The 17971-nt window shown below is 44.2% G+C and overlaps 1 protein-coding gene across 8 annotated transcripts in view; it reads left to right on the top strand.

Moving 5' to 3' along the window:
* LOC105203258 (WAS/WASL-interacting protein family member 1) overlaps window positions 1-17971 on the top strand; it is a 357301-nt gene that overhangs the window by 266770 nt on the left and 72560 nt on the right. For all 8 annotated transcript variants that reach the window (XM_039458358.1, XM_039458359.1, XM_039458357.1 and 5 more), the window contains one exon: window positions 5232-5409. In XM_039458358.1, coding sequence (XP_039314292.1) covers window positions 5248-5409 — 162 coding nt within the window. In that variant the 5' untranslated portion in view covers window positions 5232-5247. The remainder of the gene's footprint in view (window positions 1-5231; window positions 5410-17971) is intronic.

Below are 17971 nucleotides of genomic sequence, written 5' to 3' on the forward strand. Positions count from 1 at the left end.
CGGGGCTAATCTGATTACTTAACGTCGGAACTTAACAAGAGCGCCGACGAAGTTTCCTCGATGCCCGCCCCCTCCCCTCGCCGCTTCCCCTCCCGCGGGATTAAAATGACTTAATTTAAACTTCGTAACGCCGACACGGACGCCGCGCAAAACGACAATCCGGCGATTTTATCCTTCGCAAAGCCACCCGCGCCGCCCGCATTTAATGCAGGCTAATTCGGCTCTTCCCCCCCCCTCCCCCATATAAAGCTGCATAAAGAGGACCCACCCCCTCACCGAGCCCTTTGCTTCCTCGAAGTGATTACGAGGTTTGCGCCCTTCCTGGGAGAACACCTTCCTTGGTCCGTCCTTTGAAGGCTTAAGAAATCCGCTCGCTCAAAGTGCCTCGGAAATGTTCTTCCTCAATTTTACGGGGCTTAAAACGGCCGGTAGCGACTTATTCTCTCAGTTATTTTTCTCGTGGAGAACTGTACCAGTGACGAAAGTGACACTTGTTCAAATAATAACTGCGATTTCTCACGTTAACTTCAATGGCGCTTCATTCATCTCTACGCTGCAACGCTTTTTTTACGTTCGCAAAAATCATATAAGTTGCAAATAAAAATCCTTTTTTCGTATTACTTCAGCGTCCGTTTATATCTAAAGTAGAACAAGAAAATGGAGAAGTAATTCGCGATGTCGCGCGGTGATCATAATTTCCCGTTGCCTCTCGCAGGCCTGGTACAAGGCGTGGGAAAAATACGTCGGTTGCCAGGTCGAAAAGCTCGCGCTAAAAAATGATAAATATCGGCGAGCGAGTACGTGACCGGGTCAGTCGGGGATTTTTCAGGACAGCGAAAGAGAGTGGGTGTCGCGTCCGCGGGCGACGAGGAGGCTTTATCGTGACAAATGGCCGCGGAACGAAAATTTGCCTAATTAAAACGTGGCGCGGTCAACACAGCCGCGCACTCCGCGCTACTCCGCATGCGGTAGAGAGAAATTAATCCTTCCTCCGCGCATCCTGAGTACAGCGGAATTTAACCCTTACCCTCCGCGCGCATCCTGGGATCAGCGTGTTTTTATTTCGAAAAAGAAATAGAGAGAACGAGAGAGAAATTACCAGATTGGATTTGTTCGTTTGTTCATTTTCTTCGCGTATCGCCTGAAATATCACTCTCTAGGTCTGTTCTTTCTGTTTTCTTCTCTCTCTCTCTCTCTTTCTCTCTCTCTTTGCCGTTCGTTTCACGGGAAATAAATTTATTTGTTTCATTAATTCAAAATTTTTGAATTTTACACGTCTTAAGTACAAGATAATCTTCTTTTAGAATCAACGCGTCAGGATTCAAGACGTATCAAAGTAGTTTATTTTCACAGTAATATAGATCAGTATGATCGTATCATCCCTGGTAATTTACTCGGGACCAAAGGGAGCCGCACGGGATCCCTTCAAGTAAACCCTGCGGCATTTAATACAATCGATCATGCACCAATAATCACAACCGCGCTATTTCCCGTCTCGCTGGGCCGTTTCTTCTAACTCAATAGCTTCTCGAGGACTCCGTCGACGAGGTCCAATCGGTGAAGAACGCCGCTCGATAAATCCCTCGGCAATTCCGGTGCGCCGAAAAGAGCCGCGGCCAATCCCGTTCCCCAACAGTCGATTCGCTCGCTCGGCCACTCGGAAAAAGCATCCCAACCACTTTGCGGTGTCCCTCTTGGTTTACTCGTTTTCTTGCTCTTTCCTTTCTGACCGCTTTCCTTCTCCTTTCCTTGCCGCTCGCAAGCTCAAGGGTGGCCGTGCTTGCAACGGACGCGAGTCTTGACTCGCGCGATTGTATCGATTCCCCTTGCGACTCGAAATTTTATATACGAAATTTTATATTCCGTCTACAGGATACACAGTCGTATTGAAAAAAATAAACGTTTATATTTACATTGTATTTAAAATCACACATTTTGGCAGAATGCAAATGTGCATTAATAATTTTGGTGCATTTACATTTGTGTCGAATAAACAAAAATGCCATTTTATTAATTTCTGACTCGCGTATAGAAATTAATCGTATACAGTTGAATGCGATTTTCGTCGATTTTATGCAGCCTGTCGTAATATCGTGTGCATTGTTATTCTGAAAAATAATCCGAAGCAAGAAAGAAGTTAATGTTTCCATGAATATACGCGTGCGATAATTAATGATATAACTTTACAAATCCCTAGTTTGCTACGAGTATCCTACTCTTTCCTGCTCTGTGTTTTAGTTAAATTAAAACTACACTGGACTGGCAGCAATTAATACGGAAGTGAACAATTTAATTTGAAACTCTGTTTCTACTTGTGATTCATCATACCGTTCCGGGTATTATCTTCCACTTCATCTTCACTTCAAAGTACGACAACCACACTCGCGTAACTTTACGGGCGCGCGTCTCCATTTCGCCTTAGCCACTGGATTCATCTTAATTAAATCAAAAATACAACTAAATGAAAAGTCAAGTTTGAGACGGATCGTAAAAAAAATAATATTATTACAATAGCGGCCGTATTTCAAACTCAAATAAATCATTTCCGAATATCTCCTCTTTTTTTACATTATTTTCATGCAGATGTTTCAATATAACATTAGTATTCCAGAAAATTAAAACATTATTCTTCCTCATTGTATTATTCTTCTCTTTTTGTGATAACAATAGAATATAAAATGTTTCCAGTACCTCATTTTTAATAAGTATCAATATTTTCATCTGCTCTTTCTAAAAATGGAATATTTTCCTAGCAAATATAATTTTAAATTGTAAATTGTTGCCGTCGCGGAAGATAATCGGGAAATCGCAGAAAGAGAAAAATGGTTTAATCCTCAAAAAGTTGCATCTGCATTCGCGCGTAATAACCGCGATTCGATTGCGCGAACACTCGCACAACTCGCACACAAGCGATGCGGTCGAGGGGGTAGCTAGGCACCCCGGGAAATTCTCTCTGGAAGAAAAACGAATGCCGACTGGCGCGCGCGGAATGGGGAGGGGATGGAAATGGGAATTAAATAAAAATCACGCGAACCGTAGATTTGGACCGCGCGCAGCCGGAAACGAGATGAGCATCGAGCTCGCTCGCCCGTCCGCTCACTCGCTCGGCGGGTCCTCCGACTCTGCATGCGAATGAGGGAAACGCGCGGAGCAGCGACGAAGGGCGGAAGGGACGCGAGAGGAGGAGAATAGCGGACAAGGGGAAAGGGTTACAGTTCTTCGTCGCCGAAGCCAAGTCGAGCCAAGAAACGGAACGGAAGGAAGACTGCATTTATTAAACTGAGCGCAGACGTGCACACCCCCGCATCCCCATTCGCCTTTCACCCCGCGGAAACTACGGGCTTTCACTCGGGCAATCCCTCTCCTCTCTCCCCCCTCCCCCCTTCTCCTCGGCTTCTCCTCTCGCCGCTCTTTTCTTCCAGCCCTCCTACCGTTCGTAATTCCTGGCCGCCGCTACTACCTCCGTGGAATGAGGTCGGTATGTGTAAAATAGTGCCTCGATACGCTCTTCATCACTGAGTCGCTTCTTCTCGCCGCCCGCTTTATTTCTTCCTCTCGCTTTCTTTCGCTCCCTTTTATCTTCGCTTTACTCTCCATGTTCCACGCTTTTTCTTCCAGCTTCCTGTTTCTTCTGGCTATTGTCAATACTTGCCGCTTTGCTCGAATTTTTTCGCACTTTTTTCCCCCGACTTGATCTTTCGTGTCTTTCTTCTCGATCACCTTATATCTTTTTTCTGTACATTTTTTTTCTCTCTGCTGACTTTTCTTGCTTCCTTTTCTTACGTTTCTTATATATTTCTCCATCATTTTCTCTTTCGCTCTTATTTCTCTCGTTTCATTTTTCCTTCGGACCTTTATCTTTTGCCAACTTCAGTTTTACTTCCCCTTCTCGTTCTATTTATGTCTTTTCTATTTTCTTTGGTTCCTTTCTTCCTTTTACCTCTGTCTTGAAGAATTGCGTTTCTACGAACCGCTTTTCTGGAGCAAATAATGCCATGCGCTAACATGACTAAAATACGGGTGGTCCGACCGTGCCTCGATATTTAGGCTCATTCCACGTTCACTGACTGAGAATCATCATTGGTGAAAGCCGCCGGAAGTATCGATCCGTGGGGCGATCACGGATGACGAATATGCGCCGGGCGTATCGCACCCCGTACTGCTCTCTGTCTGTGTCTCTCTCTCTCTCTTTCTCTCTTCCCTCCTCCCTCTCTTTCTCTCTCTCTCTCACTCTTTATGCGACGTGTACCAGTGGTGTGGCACTGCGTCGCGCGGTGGTGCGGGGGCGCGAGACAATTAATCAACCGGCACAATCGCGCGCACCTACTCGCGCGACTCGCCCGAGCCCCGTGACTGATTCATTATGAGACCTTAATTAAGTCCCCGGACATTAGCATACCGACCACGCCGCAACCCTCTCCTCCCCCCCCCTCCGCCTCCCACTCCGCTTCCCTTATCATCCACCCTCCGCTCTTCTGTATTCTTTCGGTACGGTGTACGGTGTCTGATCTCCTAGATTCGTGAGACTGGATCAGCTTGACCCTCTCGACGGGAGCAAAAAAAAAACGACCTTAGTCGAAATAATTATTCAGGGAAACTCTCTTTCGGCAATTAAATTTAAGTATTCTAGATTGGATAATATGATTAGAAAAAAGTTTTGTTAAATTAATCATCCCATTAGAATCTCTTTGGAGACTGAAAAAAGAAAATGTTTTTGTTTTAAACGAGTTTGATGCAGTTGAGGATAGATCGCTCGCCAGCTAATTACACATTTGCATTTTACAAACGAAGAAAAAGTACGTCCAGATTGGGGAGGAAAAACGAAAGATTTGAAAACGAGCGCAGGTGTGTGTGTCTAGGGAGGTCTTATCTTATCACGTGCCGGATGGCCATACCTTCCGACGCGAGAATTCTTTATTGGGCAGTTGGGCCATCCCTGATAAAAACGCGCCGTTTCGCGGTCCCGTACTAATGGAACTTTTTCAAACACATTTTTATTTACCGGGAGCCATTAAAGCTTAATTATTATTTCAAAGTCTGCTGAATTTTACGTTAAAAATCCGCATTAATATCTAATTTGTTGCTCCGGCTGCGATTGCTGGATCCAAATTCCACGCGAGTCGAAATTCTCTCGTGAAATAACGCGTTTTTCAACCTCTGCCTTCCCCCCGCGTTCTCAATTAATGAGTCTCTGTCAATAAGATTAATCAGTGATCTTCTCGATTTTTCAGCACGCTGAGGTGGAGGATGGAGGAGCTGGAGACGCTGGAGAGCACGGAGTGCCCGGAGTGCCCCGGGCCGCCCCCTGAGTTCCGGTTGCCGCCACCTCCCCGGCCGCCCTTCCTCACCGAGGGCACCTTCTGCTCGGAATCACCCCTCGCCGAGCTCGAAGACTGCGTTGCTATCCCGGTAAGTTCGCTTTCGATCTTTTTTCCTTGATTTTCTTATTAAGCAATTCGAATTACAATGCAGCATATAAGAACCGATATTATTGTTCTTGTTTCGTTAGCTTTACGACACGGTCGCAATCATAGAAATTACTTGTGAGACAGTGAGCTGATATTTGAATGAGAGTTCTCAGAAGTATCGAAAGCAAACTAATTAATTCCAAATACGTTAATTAAAGCGATAAAACATTTTGCTAGTTTCATCTCCAGTATAAACGCGACTGTAATCGTCCAACAATATCGTAATATACCTGCAACAGATCACCGTTGCGTTATACGTACGCAATTGTTTCGATGGAGCGGCCTCGATGCACGGATGATATTCCGTAATTTCCGAAGATGCGTTCGACAGTTCGATATGCGCGCAGTCGGTGACCCGTACTAATCTGCAAATCGCCTTTGCCGTGCGCTTATCGAGCGACGCGTTTGCTAATTCCCCGACGCGACTCTCTAGTTCACGTTCGTAACTAACTCCGTAATTCAGTCTTCTTTCCGCAGCTTACATCGATCTTCAGTACGGTCGATTCCCCGTGTTCGAGACGCGGCCTGATGCACGGCGGGGTTACTACACCTCCTCTCCCTCTTCCTCCCCATTCGGGGAATATTTGCGCGCCGAGTTCACCGTATTCGTGAGCACGGTCAAAATTCGAAGATCGATGGTCGGAAGTTCCCGCGAATATACCCGCGCGGCCCCGAATCGCAAAACTTCGCTCGAGTTTCGCGATTATTAAAATGCCGCGCGAAAAAATGGCGAAAAGTTCGTGGGGGTTGGCCGCGGGTACTTAGCCACGCGAAAAATTATTACGCGACGGTAGATCTTTTCCCTCCGCGCGAGAAGATACCGATCTCTTTACTTAGTCCGCTCCTGGGTACATAGTCCACAAATTATAGCTGCGTGCTCAGAATTATAATCATCGCAATTATTTACTTTAATTGAATATTCATGAACGTGGAGAATTGGCATCAATCGATACGATTATTATATTCGAGAGGATATCAGTAAATCAAATGTATTCATGACATTTGATGCGACGGGATAGCTTTCGTCGGCCTGGATTTTATATTGATCCACTTCAAGACCCGTATTCAAGACGCTCGAGAAACGCTGTACGTGATTTCGAGGTGTTAAATTTTTCCTAATTATCAGACGGACGTCCGACCGTCTCTTTCCGCTAAAAAAAAAGTCAACGCGACATGCTCGTTGGGCGAATATACCTGAGCGGGAATCCTGCACGTCGCGTAAAAATTCGCTGCCGGACGTTTAATTGCAAGTACAATCGCAGAAAGTCTCGGGACCGTTCTTTCCCCCGCGCAGGAGGATAAATTGGATATCCTGCTGTTATCTCTTTGATCCGCCAAGTGCGCGCAAGAACTGCCTTGAATAATAGAGTATCATGGGAGAAACGGGAGGCAGGGGAGGGGGGGGGACAAAAAGGCGCACCAGAACGGTAGGGGAAAAAGGTTGAAGTTAATGTAAAATACATAAACGGAGCACTCGAGCAATTAAAGCAATCAGCATTCGCCGAGATTTTTCCGTCTTATCAAAGCGCCCTTTCCTGCGTCCTACGTCCCTTTTAATCTTTCCGGTATCAGCGTGATTCGTGTAACATGTAACGGCTGGTATTTCTTCGGTAATTTATTGCTCGTCACGCTAGGAAAGCTTTTATTGAGCTTTCATTGGATGTTGTCCCTAGATATTGTTTCGTTTCCAATAGCTCGGATGTAAATCTGGTTTATTCTTTACAAGCTCTAATAATTTGTCAATCGTATTCGCGTGCACGGCACTAGCGTTAATTAATTGCGACAACTGTGATAATAATAATAATAATAATAATAATTCTAATAATAATGAGCATCGATATGCAACGCCAATCTCTGGTTTCGCCTCTTTTTTTTTATTGGATTTCGCGTTAGTAAATAGAGCATACCGACAAATGCACGTGTCGAGCGTGATTAACTCTTATTTCATCCCGTATTATATCCGCTAATGGATTACGCTATGAGAACAACGTATAAACGTCCGGTTATTATTTCAAGTGTTCCCATGTGAAGCTTTCAGATGTAACGCGCGAGTGAGATCGGACCGAGTCGAAGGATTGAGACGGACGAAAGAAAAGACGGAGGAGCACTCCATACATATGTAGTGCATACGCGTAGATTAGAGAGATCCGCGGTGCTCCAACTTTTTCTTAAGCGTGCTACGGATGCTGCAACGCGCTCGGTACAGCTTTCATCGTCCATCCGCATGATTTATACGGCATGGACGTGCGAACGGAGAGCGTCGCCGCGTTGCGGATAGGGGAAAGAATTCCAATTAAAATGCGACTCGCGCGATTCTCTCGCCAATAGCTTCCCCGACGACTTTTCTTCAAGATTGATAACTCTCGGTGAGTCTCATTGTGAGTCCTGACGCCTCATTGCTGACGTAACTGCGCGATAACTGCATTGCATTAAATAGCGAGTATAACTGATTGTCGTGAGGTATTTAGCGATATATAATACGCGCTAAAATAGAATTTAAGAGAGCCAAAGGGTTTGCAATGGCGGAAAACTCGATAAACTTTAACTCGTTAATATATGAATTGAATACAAAATCCTTTTGTGCGCTATTTGTATTGAGTTGAAACAAAAGTTGTTTGTCTTTTTTTTTTTAAGTGAATTTAAAGACAATGTTTAGATGGTTGTATAGATTTATTCAACCACATATGTACCGTCACAAACTTTTGTTCTCACCCGATACTGTATATTTTGTTAATAATGAAAAGCCGTTTTCAAAGTTACAAAATATCAAGCTATAAAGCTGCTGCAACCTGAACCATCGCACTCTGCTCCTTCGATTTTTTTTTGTATTTTTTGCCGCTCTTTATCAATTTGTGCCATATTTTTTTATTCTAGTTTATTCTGTAGGAAAACTTCCAAATATAGTGCTGTTTGGTTCAATTAAATATGTCAACTAGATCACTCGCAATCTCTACAAAATCACGATTTACACTACACGATGAATCAGACTGCAAACGGCAGTTTCATAAGTTTAATATTTTGTAACTTCAAAAATAGATTTTCATTGTTAACGTACAGTATAAATAGCTCACAAAAGAGTTTCGTGTTCAATTCATTCCTATGCCCGTAATAAACGATCAAAATTTAGTTTTCGTTACAAACTTTTCTATCCCCTTTAATATTTTTTTATTTTTTACGCGAATGAAATAATCATGAGATGCACACAGCAGCACTAAAAGTATCGTATCTTTTTTGCAAACTAGAAAGTCAGACTCACGGGAGAAACGTAATGGCTGTCTTTTTATCGAAATATCGGTAGTTCCACGATCATTAGCGATTAAAAATGATCTCGTTAGATCGCGGGAGAGATCTCGTCGGATTTTCCCAAATGTTACGGGAGCCGAGGGTGAGATGCAGTCGCGGAAATCCTCGACAGTCACGGATACAGGACGGAGTTTCTTGACGGCGGGACTACCGTACGCGAAATATAACGCCCGCGTTACATCTTATCGTCGGTTAAATCGAGCGCGGATAAAAAGAGCGACGACGCCCCGGCGCAGCTGGCGTTAAAAGCGAGCGGGTGGTAAGAATAATCGCCGCGACCGATGTAAATAGAGGGAGGGAGGCCGCCGCTGGTCTCCGGATAAGCGACGCAAGAGAACGCAGTTTCGGTATTGTCTTTAGCGAGTACGTAAAAAAAAAGAAAGAAAGAAAGAAGCGTTTAATCCCGACGAGCTCCGATCTCTTTCTTCGCTCTTCGGACCCTCTCGTAGTCCTCTCATGCATTCGCCTCTCTCGCGACGATAAAAACGACGCACCGCTATTAATAGGGAACATGTGTCTCCCGACCTTGTTGCTCGCTGCTCAACCCATTATCGCCGCGCGATTTTACATCATTACAGATAATTGGAGACACGTCGCTCTTCGCGCCGCTCCTTCAAGCGCGTCTCGATGGGGAGACATATTTCAGAAAATTAACGCCGTGACCTCCGAGATCTGATAGATTCAATCACGTCTTTCCACGGATTACCGTTGCCCGTGCATTCACGGGATGTGCAATAAGTATTTTAAAAGTAAAATACAATTTCAGTAATTTTAATTAATTTCTTTACGTTAAAACAACGTAGGTATATTTTCTAAATCTTGTATAGTGAAACGTCACTCTAATAGAGTGAAAATTGAAAACTGGAACAATTTTTCAAGCGATTCCCACATTAATAGCGCATCAAAATTCACTCCTATAAAGTGAAAATTGTGTTCGTGCAATTTTCGGGTGCATAATTTTTCACTCTACGAGATTTAGAGAGTACAGCTTTGCTTTACCGTCAACGGGATACGTATCGCTTACCATTATTGGTATCATTTGAACATAGTACCGCTGCTGCATCATTGGACATTCATAACTATTGGTCATGGAATTATCGTGTCGGATGAGATTAATATTGCTGACGCTGCAGCAAACTAGGTTGCACCCTCGAGAAATTCGAAATGGAATTGATTCGGAGTTGCAGTCGAAGGTGCCGCCGTTATTGTTCATAGTTTTGCTCGCTATTAAATCGCGACCTAATAAAGACCGCGGTCAGCACCGGCGTCGCCAGTGCCTGCAGCGTGTTGACAAATTATTTCAACATCAAGCCCGCGTGCGCCACAACCATAATCAAAATTAATTGCCCGCCGGAATAAGACCGTTCTACTGTTTCCCACTGTATCAGAACGGCGCGCAATAAGTACGAATGGCGCGCGGCAACACCCGATTGTTAATAATTTTCTATCGTCGCCATTAAGTATAATAGCGTAATGGCCGTAATGGAAACAACCGGCCCGTGGCTCGTTTGTCGCGTTTCATCTGATAATGTCATCCTATGGGCAGCCTTTCTCAATTCTGCATCTCAAAATGGGATCGCGTTACGTAATTTAATCTAATCTCATCGTTTAATTCCTCTACCATTTCGTAAAGCTACTACAGAAAATTTAGGGATCACGATTTAATGTATCGGGTAGTCTCTCTATACGTGGAGCGTTTCACAGGTTCAACATCGTCGACGGATTAACGTAGAACGAACGAACGCGGCGTCGTTTATTCCGATGCACAATTCAGGCGAGGCATTGTGCGTGGCAAATGCATACGTAGAACGCAGGGTGCCGCGTCGCGTCGCGTCGCGCAAATCCCCGCCGGTTTTGAGGGGGAAAGCCCCCCCCTCCCCCTCCCCTCCGACTCGGTGGTGGTTTTTGCGCACTCTCGCGTCCGGCTTTACGGGGCGTTAAATGCATCGGGTAAGTCCTTAATTGAATTCTCGCCCCCGCGGTCACTCCCCGCTCGTCGCTCTCTTTGCGTTTCCAGCGATAAGTGCCGGAAACGCAGTGAGCATTCTGTCCATCCGCGGTTCCTAAAATTAGGACGACAATGAAAACAGTTCTGTAAATGAATTTCGTGAATTATATTCTTTATAATAATAGAATCTTTTTTTTTTCACGAAACCCTCTACTCTCCGCGAAAGCGCATTTTTGTGCGATTTTGATAATGTGTTAAACGGAGATTTTCGTCGCTGGGAAGTCGAAAATGCATTCTTCCTGGAGAAATAGTTTTTCTCAAGTAACTGGGAATTTTCTCCGACGATCGCGATATATATTCGTTCTTTCTTCCGTGGGATATCTACTTTCCGAAGGATGTTACACTGCGACGCTGTGATGAAGCGTTTTTGCGTTTATGTAACGCACATAAAAGTGCATCGGGCGGGTGTTTCGCGGACGATTTTACTGCGTACGTGTGCGGGAGAGCGCGCGAAAGTCATTTACGACTCTTACGAGCGAAGAAAAAGCACGCATGAAGATGTGCTTGCGAAACGGAAGGAAATGGCAACAGAGGAACGCAGCGAAATAACAACCGCAGAAATTGTCTTCGACGAAGGGAAGAAGGAGGAATAGGAAGTGTTACGTCCGCAGTGTGAAGGCAAAGACAGGGAGAGGGAGCACGACCCTCTTTGTGAAGCTAAATTTTTTTTCTGCGTATATCCTCTCCCCGCCGTCACCGCGAAAATGCCATTAGGCGGAGATAAACAGTCGTTCCGCGTGAAAGTCGAGTTACTTTAATTCCCGTCGAATTATCTTGACTCTCGTTCGCCGGACTCTCTTATCACGCGGCTGTTCTCGAGATCATAGAACTAGACGCAACGGCGGCGGCGGCGGCGGCGACGGCAGTTGCGTTTAATCCGACATGAAATTTCCGCGTAAGTTGTGCGTTCCGGAAGCGCTCCGAGTGATTTTTAATCTCCTCGTTATCTTTCCTTCTCTCGCATCTCAAAAAGGGCAAAAAGCACGGGCCGCTCCGTGAAATCCATTCTTGAATCTTAATCGAGATATAATTGTACCGCTTCAGGGCCGTATTTCCCAGCTGAGAACCTCCCTTATTCTTCTTTCCGTTTTGCTCTTCACTTTTGATTCGCCTTGTTTCCTTCTTTCGGATCCTCGAAAGCGAATGCGAGAGCAAATTTAGATTTCCTGCGAGCTCGCAGGAGATCGAACCCATCTTATCTCGCTACGCAAAATGGGTTAATCCGACTATTACTGGATTGATCCGAGAAAGTCAATCGAGTTCATTCTCGATTTCTATCTAGTCGCGATCTGTTGAACAAAAGTAAATCTCCAAATCCGTACACTTTAATTATTTATACGATGCTAAATTCATTTCAAATAAAATGTCCTTTCTCTTGTGAATACTTTAACTCGTCACCAAAGTACCTCTAAAATATTTCCAAGTTCGTTATCTACCGACAGCTTGTCTTATTAAAAGCATATTTTTGTCTTATAGCAATTTCAATTGTCTGATTGCATTTACTTATTGAACTGTTTTTAAAGCGACGCAGTTTTTGTCTATAAGCTAAATGAATGTTAATTAGCCGATCGAGCTTTAAGTAACACTCTGCTTATCCCGATTTTTATTTTCATACTGTGAATGTGTTTCGGTCTTCCGGTAATGGCTCATTTATTGCCAAAGTGGCTTGACTGAGATGGCACAAAGCGAGTATTCCGTTTCACGTTCAAGCAGAATTAAGCTCTGGATTACTACATCCGCCATCTTTTTCGATTTCCCATTCCTGTATGAACACAAATCCGCTTTTATAAGACTTACTTTAACGTACGCCTTTCAGACTTTATATGGATCATTAATGGGCGCGGAAATGTTTTACGAGAAATTTGGCTTCAACGACTTTCAATTTATTTATACCTTATTTTACACCTCGCAGTCGCTTATTAATCCGGAAACCGAAGGTGGGAATCGAACGCCGTCATTTATCACGGACAATTCGCTGACACTTTCGGGATGCGAATTAATTTGCATGCACCGCGCGCCGCGACTACTCGTTCGCTTTTCTCATCTCGATTCTCCGGGCTGCTGCGCGCCACAGTTCCGTTTCCGCGTTGGAGCCGCGTATTCGCGATACTCTCTCGCGGCGCGCTTATAGGATTGGTAATTTAGCAATGTAATCTTCTCGCGCGTTGCGCGAGAACTCCCGGCCGTCGCGTCGCGAGGCGCGAGCGTTCACCCGCGGGGAAGCAACGAAGAAATCCGCGCGGCGCATACTTCCGCTCGCGGTAACGCACACGCGGACGATGGTTTCAACGTATGGTGCGACGGTGCCGCCGTTCTGAATTTCGTTTTAACCTCGGCGACGACGAAAGTTTGGATTAAGTCGGCGGTATAATGCGACGAGCGCGGGCAATTGGACAAGTTTGGATTTGAATTATAGCCACTGTGAGATTGCGAACCGTCCCGCGTTCCCACTTCTCTTCTCTTTCTCCCTGTTGACCGCCTCCGACCAAAGATGGCAACAGACGGATATTGTAGGATATTAAAAAAAAAAAAAAAATACCGTTGCTCGTGGATGCCCGAAATGAATAAAAAATGATCGAACCGGAGAATCTGGAATACTATAGCGTGTGATTTAGCTACTGTGTAATTAACGAATGCACGATTGCATGGATCTGCAATTTGGAGAACACTATTTCATGTTAATTCTTAAATTACCGGCTAATCTATCTCGAGTGCCTTTAAATTTAGTAGCGGACTGCAGAGTGCATTCAAGAATAATAATTACAAGTTTCTGAGAGTATTGCCGTTTAAAATTGTAAATGTCGGAAAAGTATAAAGCCGTGAAAAGCCTTTTTCTGATTCCGATACAAGATTTCCCGTCAAAAGGGGGGAAAGAAAGGAGGAGGAAGAGGTAAGACTGAATCGCTAAAGAGATGACGGGCAAAGAAGCGAACGGTCAAGCCTTTTTGCGCCGAGCGAAGTCTCTTTATTACGCGGGGGAATCCGCTTTGTTTTCGCCGACGCCTCGAGAGTCGCGAAAAAGAGAATCGCGGACGTCGAAAATAAAAAAGAAAGAAGAAAGGAGGAGGTAGGGGAGAAGAGCGAGAAGAAATGCGGGAGGAATGCCACTCGCGTTCTCGTAGTCTCGACGGAACTTCGCGCGTCTTGATGGGAATTGGAGAACTGAAAAATGAGCAGATAAACGAGACGGCACCAAAAAAAAAAAAAAAAAAAAAAATATAACAAAAGAGGCAACTGACATTATCACGTTGGTGTATTCGATAGGGTACCCGAAAGGATTTGTTTCCCCGCTACTTTAGAAAATGCTGACATTAAAGAGACGCATCGTTACATCCCGATCGAAACGAAATGTCGACGTAGAAAATTATTAGTCAAAATTTTATTCGAAACCGAGTATCGCTTCGGAATACGCCTCAACGACAAAATCACGTGGATTCTCGCTCGCGCATTTTTCAGTCGCGCCGATATAATATCCCAATATACGTGCCGCGGCGCAGGCAGAGTAAAGCCGAGATGATCGCGTCCGATAAACCAATGCAATTCCAATTTCAATAATAACTGCGTTGCATTAAACGAACATTTCCGTTGTTATCGCGCTCGCCCCGCTATCACGACAATAACGTAATAACGAGATGCGTGCAAACAAATGTATCCTTTGATCTGTTCTCGAGGCGGAGAAGCGCGATAGGATTCCGTACGCTCTTTTGCGCCCCGTTTTGTCGTTTCGCCATGCCGTTTTGCCATACACGGCAAAAGGGAATCGGGCTAACATGCCGCGCGACCCGCGCGCTTTTGTTCTCGTTTAGCATACTATACCAGGCCACGATTTATTTTCCCTGCCCGTCGCCGCGGCACTTTTCCGCATCGCGAATACGCCGCCGCGCGCGCCGTTGCGGCGTATCATGGCCGTCGACGAGGGGGTTCTCCGGCGTCTGCGTATCCTCCCTCCTTCCTTGAGCTGATTTGCGTCTTTTGATACGAGGCGAATAGCACGAGCCACCACCGCGCCGCGCCGCGTCGAGCGGCGTTCCATCGTTGATCTCGTTCGCCGGGAATTCTAGCATAGAGAGCGAGAGAATCGCGCTTTTCTGAGACTTTAACAGGATGTAAGTAACGACGTACAATTTTGCAATCATGCTCAAAGTATTCAGTCCGATCGTTTTCCCGTCGGTAGACACGAGCGAGAATTTTATACCGGTAAAAGCGTAAGAACGTATGCTCGGATGTATGGGTAGAAAGCAACTTAAAAGCGAAAAATTTAGACTCGTTTTTCGCTCGACTGCTCGATAAAGAGATCCTTCGGTGTCTCTTGCATCACATTTACTTTCATAAAAAATGTAACTTGTTTTATTTTCGAGATAATTAGCTTCCGCCCAGAGACTAGAATTGCAAATCGACCGGTTATTCATAACAGATGAGAAATCTGATAGTCTACATAGAAAGAACAATTTTACTGTAGCATTAAAAAATTTAATTAAGTCTAGACCAGAAAATAATATTATGTCGGGCCATCAAAATAATTACGTAAGTCGCTCAAGCGTGATAATGTTGCTGCAAAGAATTTTGACATTCTAACAACCAGGTTAAACATCTAATACAATTTTTTAAACGGTTCGACATAATTATTTTCAGATCTGTATTGACAAAATGATTCTTTCCTTGTACTCGAATTGCTTATCATTCGGTAATTACCATTACAACTCGACAGTTTCGTGTTTTTAACTAATCTCCTAGAGATTACGAAACCAGAATACTAGCTATCAAAAATGTTGTACAGTCGGGGTGTGAGGCACGCTGCGTAGGAGGGAAGGATTTAAATTGGAGAGTCAAAACCCACGGCGCGGCACGTCGCGTCGTGGTGCGTCGTGACGCGCTTTTCGTGTCATCGTACCTCGAATAAGCGTAGCTAGGTCTGTCATCTGATTATAATTAGACACTGGAGAGAGCGACGGGCGCGAGGAGTCGTGCAACAGAACGCCAGACGCTGGGAAGCGGAGCACCCCGTGTCGACGGGCTGTTTACACAGCGGGCTTGCACGGAACAAGCGCGTGAAAACTTTCACGACCTTGCTGCGAGCTCCTCCCGTCCGTGTCAACCTCGTCATCCGCGTCGTCGTCGTCGTCGTCGTCGTCGTCGTCGTCGTCGAAAGTTCAGCCGCGTAAAGCCGTGACCCGGCTTCTCTCTCGCGACCCGCCACAATGGCGGCAAACGAGCTCGGATGGAGTCAACCACCATCCTTTCTTTCTTTGCGACGTTCCTCCGACCGACATAAGCATAAGCAACATTATCGATTTAATGGACTTGGAAAACAGACTGAATATATTCTGTGCTTTTCTGGGCTTTTCACATTTATCTCGTTTTTATCTCGTTTTACGTCATATAAATACTGTTTTAATAATTGCTTGATAATGCAATAATTATATGTAATAACAAGATGGGTATTCTCATTTTAAGTTACACAAACAAACGATTTTCGTGAAGTGTCTAAAAATTTACCTAGATGCAGATCTAAAGATAATTTTGTTGACCATCTAAAATGAATGTGTAGGACGCTCAAATGTAATGAATAATGCTGTAAAAAGTTTTGACGTACCACCGACCAGTTTAAACATTCTACATAATTATTTTGATGACCTAATAAAATTATTTTCAGAACTGTGTCTTAACTAAATTTTTAGGTACTTTAGCCGTCCTTTCCTGTATACATTAATTATAATTACATGCACAGAACACAAATTATAACATGTCCGAACTTCTTTTGTAGTAACAACCACGCAGATTTTATTTGAAACAATTATATCTCGATTACAGTATTGTATTTTAAATTTTGAGGACTGCGACCTCTCGAGGAACGAAACAAAGGCGATCAACGTTCATCCGATTGCTTTACATCTCGCGAATAAAATTCGTTCGGATGCGTATGCTAGTTTACGATTTGTGCCGCTTCCAGAGGGAAATCAAATTCGAGCTAATTACAAACTAACAAAGCAGCGCGGAGTTCCCAATTCGATTTTCGCGATGCATCTCTCCAATAGCGATTAAAGTGGCACCCAAGTTTCACGACGACCTCGTTTGCGATGACGGAAGTTAAAGGCCTTCCCGCAAAATATTATTGCGTCGGCCGTCGCGCGCAAGAGCTATCGAAATTAATTCTATAGCGAATTAAATTACACTCGGTCAGTTAAACATCTCGGCTATGTTTCATTACGACCATAACGCAAGTTAATTGCGCTCGATTATTCATATGTATGAATGAACCGCGTTTACTCTCCACTGTACTACCATTACGAGCATTAAGAACGTATTTGATTATTAAAGTAACTCATACCAGAATTAATATCGTATAATTCTATCTCGCGAATAATTTTAAACGTGGAATTATAAGATTAGCGTATTACGATGAGTATATTATTTCCTTGCGCAATTTCCTTTCTCGTTAAGACATTTTATTGCACAGTGTCTTCCCTCTCAATTTCTTATCCTATTTTTGCGACGCCGGAACGACTATCCTTCCGTGTTTACATGTAAAGGAATTATCAAACGTCGCAATGTTGATACTGTGGTATTGATTAGTGTGGTGTTCCCGTGCTGGCCCGGTGCTTTCACGATGCTCTTTATGGAGCGGGAACGTTACTCTCACGACCGTAGTTACGAATGTTTACGGGAGCTTTACGATTTCTCTCCCACGCGAAGGGGTTGACGCGGCCGGGGACGGTCGGTCGCGTCCGATGTTTACGCGCATCTCTGGAATAATCAAGGGCGAAGCTCGAAGGCGATAACGAGGGTGTCGGAAAACCGCAAACGTCATCCCTGTCGTCCTTGTTCTCCACTCTTCGGGAGAGCCTTTCCCCTTTTAGTTCAGATGTATAATACATTAATCGTCACACGGGAAAACGGATTCTGTGGAAAAGTACGCGACTTCCGAAATCCGAAAGGAACGTAGCCATTAAAAGTTAATATTCGTATCTTTCTGACGTTAATTTTACTCTGGATGAACTTTTACTCGCGCAAATAAGAATTACTTTTACGCTTTTAAAATGAAAAAAATGTTTTTTTTTTTATTTCATAAAATTGCAAGGTGTTAAAATAATTGAAAAAAAATCTTACTAATTATTAATTTAAACTCTATCAAAAATTTAATAACACAAAAACTGTACCAAGCTTCAATTAGCATCTGAATGAAAATTCAGCC

Source organism: Solenopsis invicta, chromosome 16 (assembly GCF_016802725.1).
Source record: "Solenopsis invicta isolate M01_SB chromosome 16, UNIL_Sinv_3.0, whole genome shotgun sequence".
NCBI classification, from domain to species: Eukaryota; Metazoa; Arthropoda; class Insecta; order Hymenoptera; family Formicidae; genus Solenopsis; species Solenopsis invicta.